The sequence below is a fragment of the Corythoichthys intestinalis genome, chromosome 4 (genome assembly GCF_030265065.1).
Source record: "Corythoichthys intestinalis isolate RoL2023-P3 chromosome 4, ASM3026506v1, whole genome shotgun sequence".
NCBI classification, from domain to species: domain Eukaryota; kingdom Metazoa; phylum Chordata; class Actinopteri; order Syngnathiformes; family Syngnathidae; genus Corythoichthys; species Corythoichthys intestinalis.
The window spans coordinates 47,050,681-47,063,067 of NC_080398.1; the positions used below are offsets into that span (position 1 = coordinate 47,050,681).

The window sequence follows — 12,387 nt, forward strand, 5'->3', positions numbered from 1 at the left end:
TATTTTTCGGACTATAAGTCGCAGTTTTTTTTCCCATAGTTTGGCTGGGGGTGTGACTTACACTCAGGAGCGACTTATGTGTGAAATTATTAACACATTATTATATCATTTCACATGTTATTTTGGTGTTTTGGAGTGGCACTGATAGTTTGGTAAACTTATTAGCATGTTCTTTATGCTATAGTTACAGTGCCTTGCAAAAGTATTCGGCCCCCTTGAACCTTGCAACCTTTCGCCACATTTCAGGCTTCAAACATAAAGATATAAAATTTAAATTTTTTGTCAAGAATCAACAACAAGTGGGACACAATCGTGAAGTGGAACAAAATTTATTGGATAATTTAAACTTTTTTAACAAATAAAAAACTGAAAAGTGGGGCGTGCAATATTATTCGGCCCCCTTGCGTTAATACTTTGTAGCGCCACCTTTTGCTCCAATTACAGCTGCAAGTCGCTTGGGGTATGTTTTTATCAGTTTTGCACATCGAGAGACTGACATTCTTGCCCATTCTTCCTTGCAAAACAGCTCGAGCTCAGTGAGGTTGGATGGAGAGTGTTTGTGAACAGCAGTCTTCAGCTCTTTCCACAGATTCTCGATTGGATTCAGGTCTGGACTTTGACTTGGCCATTCTAACACCTGGATACGTTTATTTTTGAACTATTCCATTGTAGATTTGGCTTTATGTTTTGGATCATTGTCCTATTGGAAGATAAATCTCCGTCCCAGTCTCAGGTCTTGTGCAGATACCAACAAGTTTTCTTCCAGAATGTTCCTGTATTTGGCTGCATCCATCTTCCCGTCAATTTTAACCATCTTCCCTGTCCCTGCAGAAGAAAAGCAGGCCCAAACCATGATGCTGCCACCACCATGTTTGACAGTGGGGATGGTGTGTTCAGGGTGATGAGCTGTGTTGCTTTTACGCCAAACATATTGTTTTGCATTGTGGCCAAAAAGTTCAATTTTGGTTTCATCTGACCAGAGCACCTTCTTCCACATGTTTGGTGTGTCTCCCAGGTGGCTTGTGGCAAACTTTAAACAAGACTTTTTATGGATATCTTTGAGAAATGGCTTTCTTCTTGCCACTCTTCCATAAAGGCCAGATTTGTGCAGTGTACGACTGATTGTTGTCCTATGGACAGACTCTCCCACCTCAGCTGTAGATCTCTGCAGTTCATCCAGAGTGATCACGGGCCTCTTGGCTGCATCTCTGATCAGTTTTCTCCTTGTTTGAGAAGAAAGTTTGGAAGGACGGCCGGGTCTTGGTAGATTTGCAGTGGTCGTTGTTCATGCAACATGTATCATTATTATACTTTACACTTATTCAGCATGTTGTTCTCTATTGTATTTTTATTTTAAATTGCCTTTCAATATGACATATCTGTTCTATGTGTTGGAATTTATCAAGGACATTTCCCCCCAAAATGCGACTTGTGGTCCGGTGTGACTTATATATGTTTTTTTCCTCTTCATTGGGCATTTTATGGCTGGTGCGACTTATACTCAGATGGGACTTATAGTCCGAAAAATACGGTAATAGAAGGAAGATTTTTGTTATCAATGAAAAAAATGAAAAGTTAATTGATTGTTACTGAGTAGCTTTTGCGATCGCTACACAAATGTATTAGTATAAATTACCCCCAAGAATGGTCTGAGACAACCAGAGGATATAATTTATAAGAAAGATGGGGCATTTGGTGGTAAAGAATAGCTTGTTGAAACAGGAGAACGTCATTGTGAGTTGCATTAGGCAATGCACACAACAAAAATGTGTCGATATAAAAGCTACCTCTGGATCAGGTCGGCTCTTTTTCCCGTCTTTTTCAGCCCTCGACACTCAAGCCATCTCTTCAACTGAACATTTGTATGTTCTTCCACATCTTTACCAGTGAATTTGGCACCAGGGACATAATTTTTTAATAGAATTAGTAGGTTTACCTCAGTAAACATCTCGTTCGTATACTATTTACATGCATCTAGCATGAGGGACGAACCCGTGTTCGACCCCTCTAGCAACAGTTGCTAACGTCATGAATATTAATGAGCAAAGGTGACGTGTTATGTGCAGTACACTATTGGAAACATCATAGGTGCATGGTCCAATAATTAGCATTTACTATGTTGTGGTGTTGTTACTCTTATGCATATGGATAGACAATTTAACAATACACACAATTATACTGAATTTTCTTTATTCTCTTTGAAGAATGACTAATAAATTATTAATATGTACTGAGAGGAATACAAGTAAATTGCTACTGTACTGAGGCGCTGCGTCTCCGGTAGTGTGTGGTGTAAAGGCATTTCCAAGCATTTCATTAGGGAACAATAATTTGCGATACAAGTATTTGAAGTTTTGAATGTAGTGACTGAAGGAAATAAACTGGGTGCAGAATTCCCAAGTTGTACCTTGATCTCCACTGGGGCCCATCTTTCCCATTTGACCAACATCACCCTTAAGACCCGCCTCTCCTGCTGCTCCTGACAATGTACAAAAAACAAAACAGAACAAAAAACAAAAAAACAAAAAAAAAGAAAACTAATGAAATTTCTTTTAACAGCTCAGACAAATAATGTGAAGGAATTTTGTACACATTTTTTTGCCCCTTTGAATTTGAAAATACTGTATGTCAACACAGAAAACCATGAAAGGTGTTTGTCGAAGTGGGACATGGTATCAAGAAGAACCAATCACATTGACATGCTGTACTATAATTAGTTTTGTTTGTTTGTCTGTTTTCTAGTTGATGTTTCCTTTTCCCCCTTATTTATGTATTTACTTATTTAACTCCGTGAAGGTGCAAAATTTGGTATTGCTGCAGGTTTGGTTAAGCCATGGAAAAGGTTTGTGCATTATTAGTACACTTTGTTTTTCACTTTAATATTTGTTATTGTTGGTTTATTTTGGAATCATAATTTCTGTGTTTTATTAGTTTTTTTTGTAGTGCGGTCATGTTTAATAACTGTCGAGTCAGTAGAAAATGGTGATAAGTCATGTGATACAGTGTGTAATTATCAATTGTCAACATTCACAGAAAAACTATTTGAGTCAAACTTAATTATTTTCTGGAAAGAATATTTCTTTTCATTTTTATAAACAAAAACCACAGATTTGGATTATTTCATACTAAAGGCTTTAATGTGTGTGCGTGTGTAAAGTACAGCCAAACCATGGCCTTCTACTGTGATTATTTCCTCAGGAAACTATTCCACTGGAAATAAATGATATTTGAAATAGAAAGTGACACATTAGAGAGGGCTGATGCTGTGAGAGAAATAGCACAGAAACACGCACATCACATACGCAAATTTATAGTTTTCCACTTTCAAAGGTTTATTCGCTTCTTCATGATATTCAAGAAAGAATGCAGTCAAATGAAATTATAAGAAAATATCTCTGTAAATAGCAACACAGTATTTTACTATATGTACTGTACGTATAAGTTGCTTGCTGCTTAATGTAATATCTTTCTATAGCACTGAGAGTCGCCCGAGATTAGAGATTGTAAATGCTCTTTTTTTATGACAAAATTGAATGAGATCCTCTGTCTTTCCTGTTTAAAGTTGATGAATGTTGTTTTCCCTGTGCTTACACCAGCCAGTTAAACGGTTCATCCATCTTTCAGATAACAATTGCTCCTATCGTCGCTGTTGCTTTTTATAATGGCCAAACCCTCCAACTGGCTTAACGTCTGGATTCCCCATGCAGCTGCTGGTGGATAAAAGGGTGGAAGGCCACATTTATCACAGCGAAGACACATTTGAAACCACCTCCAGCTAGTTAAATACGATCACACAGATTGTAAAGGGACTTTTCATGCGGATATTGAAATCATGAGCTGAAACCATTATTCTAGATCATTTGTTCAGTTATGAATTGGCTTGCACTAAACTTGTACTCAGCCATATTTTTCATTTGTCAACATGTGCTTCACTGCTGGTTTCCCCATCTCGTGCCCCATTAACAAATTCGCAGCTCAATTTAGATAACTTTAAATGTGAGGGGAAAAGGTCCACCACCGTTTGTTGACACTAATAAACCGAGGGAAACACATTGTTTTTGTTTCCAGGGCATTAACTGTCCTTAAATCCCTCTTAACATTCCAAAATTAAGCCTTGTTTTCCTGTAAAATCTCCTAAATTAAAAAAGTGGAATTTATGCGTCATCTATTGAGCTCTTGACAGACTGCAGCTAAGATGTAGGAGGCTTGCAATACTGCAACAGTAAGTGTACACGCATAAACCATAATAGCAGCCTACACGACGAGTCATTCCCAGTTGAATTATGTTTACATTTTGTACTTACATTAATGAGATTACTCAATGAAGATTTGTAGAGAGAAACAACCTGACAGTCATTTTAAGGGCGTGCGTATGTGTGGGGATCCTACAATGCTGTCACTGACCACATTGAGTATATTTACCAAAGCCGATAGGACTTTCATGTATAATGTAAACACATTACTGAGAATTACAATCACAGTAATAAAAAATATTATTGATTTTGTTATTTGAATACCTTTGTGACAGTGTCAATCAAAAATTGACATCATTTGTTTAGGGCGGACAAGGCTGAAAAAGCGGTTTCTGCTCTTGCACGCCTCTTTAAAATAAACTGCTGGATTTTAAGCAAAGGACGTGTTGCGTTTGATAGAACAATATGTCTATATGTTGCCTTAGCAGTTTCATTGCGCATTAAGTCCCCAAACTAATTTTTAATTTGTCCGTTTTACCCTAAAGGCCCCCGTTCACAGACAAACGCTTTTGTTTCAACCCATCCATGAAATGTATTTAAAAGTAATTATATTCATTATTTGAAATGTCTATCATTTTTAGCTTGGAATAATTAATTGATATCTAATATTAAATAAAAAAACAACAACTATTCACTCACATATTTTAAACTTTTAAACAAATTACATCACGATGAAAAAATAGTGTCTGTAAATAGGTCACGGATATCGACCTCATAACTATCGCTTAATAGTATTTTTTTTTTTGTTACTGTCGCATTTTCTTTGATATTTTAGATGATAGATAATCGATCGAAACAAAGAAAAATTTGAGAAAAAAAAAAAAAAAAAAAACGCTTGAAAGGGTAAATATTTGAAAAAGAAAATCTCGACCACTCCTTGATGTCTGCGATTTCTCCCTTGTTGTATTACCATGTTTCACTCATAAAATACCCAAAAAGTCCAGCAGTGGCCATTCACAGCTGTGTCTTGACACTCGGTGAGACATGCTACACAGTTTTTGGATCGAAACAAGGTAAGTACGCGATAATATCTCGCTAAAATCTTTGTGTCTTTAATTATGCTCTCTCATGCTCTCACCTCGAGTTAGGGTTTAGGGGTTTAATTTTTTATTTATTTTTTAAATGCCCTCCTGTTCTAAATTTTTTCTTCCCCCCAGATAATTCAGATTTTAAGCTTTCCAATGATGTATCACACATGCATATAGGACAATTTTGAAATTTGGCCAAATTGGGGGTCTCAGAGCAGAACTTCAAGTCACCTGAGTGTCGCATTCACCAAATTTTTATACCAGATATGTTGAAAAATTATGGCCTAAACTTTATTTGACTACATTTTAAGGTAATAACCTATAGGCAGGATGTATGAAACATTAATTGTGATTATGTAATATACAAAACACACATAGGTTTGCACATTAAATTTATCAGTGTTGTCTAGGGATGTACCGAAAGCAAAATTCTTGGTCCAAACCAGAAAACCCAATATTGGAAACCAATATTGGAAACACTTGGCCGAAAACCGAAAGGCTGAAAAATACACATGCATTAAGTCATTTTTTACTTCATTTAAAATAATATATATTTTATTTCATTATTTTCCGATTAATGCCGGTTGCCTTGGCATTGGTTCTACAACCCCGGAGGCTTGAGAAATTCAGTTTGAAAGGGTGCTGATTCTGAAACCCCAATCGAAGGGTGTGTTCCCGGTGGCAGTGAGCATTTTGTGGCAAACTCTGAACGCGTCCTATTGCAGATGTGCTGGCATCGTCATAGCATTCTGTTCGGTGGACGTAGACACACACGTCACGGCCGATGAAACCTTGATAAATGTGTTTTCTTGGAAGTCTGGGACACTCGAAAAATGGCTCTCAAGCCTCCTATTGCTAAGCTAAATTAGATCTCGATTTACGTTTGTGTGGAACTGTAGTTCACAACAACAACAAAATACTATTCCGTTCTCACCGAAACTAGTAAATATCTTTACAAGGCTATTACAATCTCTCCTCCTTAAAATAAGACTCGGTCTTTTCTTGTGCAACAAGTGCAATCGATCGTTAGCCAGGCGAGTGGGCTGGGTTTTACTGGAGACGAAGCCCAGTGAAGTTGCTTCCAGCCAGATTAAAGGGCAACTGGCAGATGGAGTGGAAGTCGCAGGAAAAAATGTGACAAAAAGAGGAATTGGTCGTGCTATAAACGTATTGTAATTGCAAGCAATTGTACATGTATGCATTGCTACATGCTACATGCATGCTACTTTATTTGTATACTGTTCTCTTGATTAAGCTCCAAACAACTCACGCACAGGCTCAAATGCATTGTACTCGATGTGATGCGTGTGATGTGATGCGACATCAATGGAAAGCAACTTCAGAACGCATGTGTAGCAGTGATGAAGCAGATTTATTTTATTTTCCTTCATTTAATCATTTGTATATTTCTTTGATACCTCAAAATACTTCCATACCACGGACATTTTGGCTGTGAGCCAGTTGAGGATTGTTTATTGGACTTTTAAAGCTGTACGGCAAAGTTTCTCTCGACAAATTGGATGGAATTTTGTGATAAAAGAGCAGAGCCTTTGCTATCCCCGTCTAATTCTACAGCAGTTTTATTCTGTTTTTGATTTTGAAACACAGCTGGTGGGTTAAAAAAAAAAAAAAAAAATCTTTTGAAGAGGTGCTAAAATGGGCCACAGCATATTGGCATTTTGGGACTGTCGATTGGACCAAGAAACTCATAAAGCTAAAATTTTCATATATTTGATATTTTTGAAGTATTCTGTTTTTATTTTGATTTGTTGTAAACCAAACCATTGAAAAAAGGGTATTGACACTATATCCCTGCTTACATTTTTTTTTTTCTTTTTGGTGTTTGTGAAAAAAGCCATTCATTGTAAAAGCCTTCATTGTATTGTGTTACCAAATGATTAATGTGCGCTACAGAAATGCAAAACAAGTTTTATTAGCCTTTTACAAACAAAGTTGTAAAAAGACAAGGTTATAGCGCTCCACCCATTCTGGGGTAAATACATCGTTTTCACTTCATCTTTTCAGGTACAGTACGTCATTTTTAGCATGCCAGTGCAGGAATGTCAGCAGTTGAAATGAAATATTAATGATTACAAACCCCCCAAATTCCCCATTACAGCTTTCGACATTTAGGGATTGAGAGTCATATTCAAATAAATTCCCTTAAACAAAAAAAAAAAAAAAAAACCAACAAAAAAAACAACTTAAATGCTTTTGTTGGATTTGTGGAAAGCATTTTACAAAGCATGTGAAAGCCAATGTAAATGGCAAATTATTTTTTTGTACCTTTCGAGGTAGTAACTGAGCCATAACAGAAGCGGGATGTCAACTGTAAGAAAGGGAATTACCCGGTGCTGGGACAAGGTTGTGGAGTTTAACACCCACCAATTTCACACACCCCTGTCATGATGACAGTAATCCTTATAGCCTTGTGAGTATGTTTGACTTCATTAAGTCAGAACTACAGTGGTATGAAAAAGTATCTGAACCTTTTGGAATCTCTCACATTTCTGCATAAAATCACCATCAAATGTGATCTGATCTTTCTGAAAATCACACTGATGAAAAAACTGTCTGCCTTAACTAAAACCACCAGAACATTTAGTGGTTTTCATATTTTAACGAGGATAGTATGCAAACAATGACAGAAGGGGGAAAAAATGATTAAATGAACCATCATATTTAATATTTTGTGGCCCCCCATTTGGCAGCAATAACTTCAACCAGACGCTTTCTGTAGCTGCAGATCACTCTGGCACATCGATCAGGGCTAATTGTTGGCCCATTCTTCTCTACAAAACTGCTGTAGTCCAGTCAGATTCCTGGGTTGTCTGGCATGAATCGCTGTCTTTAGGTCATGCCACAGTATCTCAACGGGGTTCAAGTCTGGACTTTTACTTGACCACTCCAGAACGTGTATTTTGTTCTTCTGAAATCATTCTGAAGTTGATTTACTTCTGTGTTTCGGATCATTGTCTAGTTGCAGCATCCATCCTTTTTTTAGCTTCAACTGTTTAACAGACAGCCTCAGGTTTTCCTGCAAAACATCCTGATAAACTTTCAAATTCATTCTTCCATGAATTATTGCAAGTTGTCCAAGCCCTGAGGCAGCGCAAAACAGCCCCAAATCATGATGCTCCCTCCACCATGCTTTACGGTGGGGATGAGGTGTTGATGTTGGTGAGCCATTCCATTTTTTTCTCCACACATGACGTTGTGTGTTACTCCCAAACAATTGAACTTGAACTGATTTCATCAGTCCACAAAATATTTTGCCAAAACTTATTTGGAGTGTCCAAGAGCCTTTTTGTGAAAATTAAATAAGAAACAATGTTTTTTTTTTTTAGACAGCATTGGCTTCCTCTGTGGAGTCCTCCCATGAACACCATTCTTGGCCATAGTATTACATATAATTGATGTATGCAGAGAGATATTGGACTGTGCCAGTGATTTCTGTAAGTCTTTAGCAGACATGCTAGGGCTCTTTTTTTACCCCTCTGAATATTCTGCGCTGAACTCTTGGTGTCATCTTTGGTGGACAGCCACTCCTTGGGAGAGAAGCTACAGTGGCAAACTCTTTCCATTTGTAGACAACTTCTCTGACTGTCGATTGATAAACGTCCAGACTTTTAGAGATGGTTTTGTATCCTTTCCCAGCTTTATACAAATCAACAATCCTTGATCACAGATCTTCAGACAGCTCTTTTGCCCGAGCCATGATGCACATTAGACCAGTGTTTTTCAACCGGTGTGCCGCGATCGTCAGGTGTGACGCGACAAATTATCCAATAGCGCATTTTTTTAAACGTCGTCGGGTGGAGTTGCAGTTGGAAGGAAAGAGTAGGTAGAAGGTTGTGGTCGTGTGCAGATGAGCGGGGTATTGCTTGTGTCGCATTCAAAAACTGCTCAGATTTCTAGCAATCAGCCACCTTGCTGTCCGCGACCATGTGGACCCAAGCACATCTAAGGTACATCATTTGATTAGAATAGTCAAGTGTCGATATACACGGAAATGTCCTTTCCATTTTATCCATATGTGATGGCTATCAATCCTCCTCGTGTTTTATTCTAACACATTGTCGAGGACAGCAAGGTGGCTGATGGCTAGAAATCTGAGCAGTTCCTGAAGATTCCTGCCAGCATATCGGCTTTGTGTTCATATAAACAGGCCCAAGTTGCACACTGTGTAAGTATAAATATTGAGAAATGATTTTATAATTAAATATACTGTACAGAAAGTAATTTATGAACATTTTTGGTTTGTGGTGTGCCGCGAGATTTTTTCCAATGTAAAAATGTGCCGTAAGTCAGAAAAGTTTGAAAAACATTGCATTAGACAATGCTTCTCATCAAGACATTTCTTAACAAGGTATGTTTTATAGTGGGCAGGGCATCTTTAAACCACTGATCAGTGATTGGGCACACACCTGACTTAAAATATTTGGTAAAAATTGGTTTGAATAGCTTTTTAAGTCTCCTTAGGCAGAGGGTTCACTTACTTATTTTTCCCCTTTCTGTCATTGTTTGCATGCTATTTTCATTAAAATCTGAAAACCTATAAATGTTTGGGTAGTTTTAGTTAAAGCAGACACTGTATTTTCAACTGTGTAACAAAGATCAGATAACATTTGATGGGGTTTTTATGCAGATATGTGAGGAATTCCAAAAGCTTCAGATCCTTTTTCATACCACTGTATACCAGATTTCTACAAGTGAAATGCACTCAGGTTGTAGAGGTATGTGACTGCATTGTTCTGCAGTTGTAGCCTTTTTTGTATGTGCAGAGGATTAGCTGTATAAATTTTTGTGTCACGTGAGTTGAATAAGAAAAATAAATCACGTCATGTTACCTGGATGTCCTGGTGGTCCATTCTTTCCCATACGTCCCTCATCTCCTTCATATCCAATTTCACCTTGGTCTCCTGCATGGACAGGAGAGAGGGAAAAGCATGAGAATTCGCTCAAAACAGCTGGAATTCTATAGCGTATTGGATATTAACCTCTATCTCATCGAAGGGGTATTTAATTGATAAATGAGTCAAAATCCCAAATTCAGTGATGTTTTGGAAGGATGAAAGTTTCTATGTTTGGTTAATTTTTTTCATGGGTGCATTTTACACAGAAATCCTCAAAAAATAAATAAATAAATAAAGACGATTAAAAAAACAGACTAGGGCTATTTCTTTTTAAAAGCAAAGTTTCCATTGAAGTATTAATTATGACATCATTTTTTGGAGTCAAAAACAAAAAATGAGGTGTACAAGAGAGGTTTTGGCTACACAGCATGTCTGATGTGGCTGCCAAGGACACTTTGTAACCAAGGTGCTGGGCAAAGGCAGGGTAGCAACAAACATCTTTGAAATGAGGCGTATTAAGACTCTTGCTTCCGAAAGCCTTATTGGCTTCATTAGTTTTTCTTCTTGAACCCTGAATGAATCATCTACAGTAAAACTACTTGATGCTATGTAATTACTTGAGGCTACATTTTATTTAGATGTTAATTGGTGTGGCGATTTCCTCGTGATGTAGTCTAGTTTAACGTCAACAATTTATGTAGGTCATACAGTGGCCCTTCTAAAGTTGAATACAATGTCTTTGTGAAGCTGGCTGACTTTTAAGTGTTCTAATTTCATGCTCTCATGAAAAATATGGTAAAGTGAACTAACAAACAAACAACAAGCAAGTTAACCACTGCATCGACAATCTGAACGCAACAAAACAACTCATCTTTTAAAGGCCTCTGAAAGATGAAATAGAGAAAGAAAAGGAAGGTATTCGCGAAGTGATGATATGCTTTAAACGTACTGAATTAGTGACGGTGCCTTGAATAATTTTTTTTGTATGATGAAATGTTTTGTCTGTACAGAAGGTGCATCGAGTCATTCGGGAATTGTGTGACATTTGATTTGATCCTTAAAAATCTGAGGTGTTCTTTCACACAGATTCTGTCACTTAAAAACAAGACGTCGGTGCATCAGTCTATGTAAACATGTGATACAAAGCCTGAAAAAAAAGCATTAAGACAGAAGTGACAAAGTGGGGCATCAGTTTGCACCACAAAACCAATCACAAATATTGCCAATAACATCATTATGTGATGAATTTTGCAGTCATTTGTACTGCGAGTGTTGTCCAAATAATCAGTTCAGTTTAGTGGCAGCTGTCTAAATACAGTTTCAATGGGACTTTGTCAATGGTACCACCACACACAAAAATAGGCCTTAACTTCCTCACTCACTCTCTCCACGTCATCTACATTACATTAGTGTCTTGGCACAATAGTGAAAGAAAAAAATGCTGTTTAACTTTGCCTGGTGTGTATTTTATTGGTTCTGTCTGAATCAGCAGGGGAATAAGCTACTGGATGTTGTAAAAAGGAAAAGGCATTCCCTCCCAAAAGACTGTGGGGTAGCAGTCAGCTCGCTGTTAAACGACAGGACATTACATGCTGGGTACCTTTATCATCAAATCTATAAAAGCCTTCCAAAAACCATTCTTGGTGTTTCCTTAGAATTTTCCATTCCGTCTTTCACTTGACCACATACTGACATTAACGAGACAACCAAATTACAAGCGACAAGTCAACGTATTAAACAGGCAACAGTCTGGAATGAAAATGAATTTGCATAGCTGAATCCTGGTTTATAGTGTTGTTATACCTTAATAGCCCAACACAAGAATGGAATTGTTCCACTCCTTTCTCGCACTAAAACAAAGTACACATGAACGGCATGCTGTATAATTGGTAGCTTTTACCTTTAGCTCCAGGTATTAGGGAGTTTCTGCAAACTTCGGGAGTTGAGGAAACATGGGTGAACGCTGCCGTAACACAAAATACAAAAAACCTAGTTGTCAGTCTCGCCATTGTGTGCTAAAGGCTGTATGTGAGACTCGCCTCCTCTGCTAATGTTTGCTTACTGAGGGATGTGAGAAAAGACCCGTAGGTCATTGCTGACCTAATGAGCTGTTTATTTCTTGGAGTAAAAAAAACACTAAAACACGCACGAACACACACTCTTGTTTATATGGGTTATCAGTTACTTGTCATACTGTCAAACAACACTGAGCAGAGTATGGCATTCCTCTGAGTTCAATTCGCTGTAAAA

General features: G+C 37.6%; 1 protein-coding gene across 3 annotated transcripts in view; it reads right to left on the reverse strand.

Annotated features, from left to right (window-relative positions):
• Window positions 1-12,184, reverse strand: part of colec10 (collectin sub-family member 10 (C-type lectin)) — a 31,050-nt gene extending 18,866 nt beyond the window's left edge. Inside the window, exons 1-3 of one of the 3 annotated variants that reach the window (XM_057833914.1) lie at window positions 12,038-12,184; window positions 10,132-10,203; window positions 2,408-2,473 (exon numbers count right to left, since the gene is read on the reverse strand). In XM_057833914.1, coding sequence (XP_057689897.1) covers window positions 2,408-2,473; window positions 10,132-10,203; window positions 12,038-12,146 — 247 coding nt within the window. In that variant the 5' untranslated portion in view covers window positions 12,147-12,184. Of the gene's footprint in view, window positions 1-2,407; window positions 2,480-10,131; window positions 10,204-12,037 lie in introns of all 3 variants that reach the window. The other 2 variants (XM_057833913.1, XM_057833915.1) reach the window with 2 other exon arrangements.
• Between the last annotated feature and the right edge of the window lie 203 nt (window positions 12,185-12,387).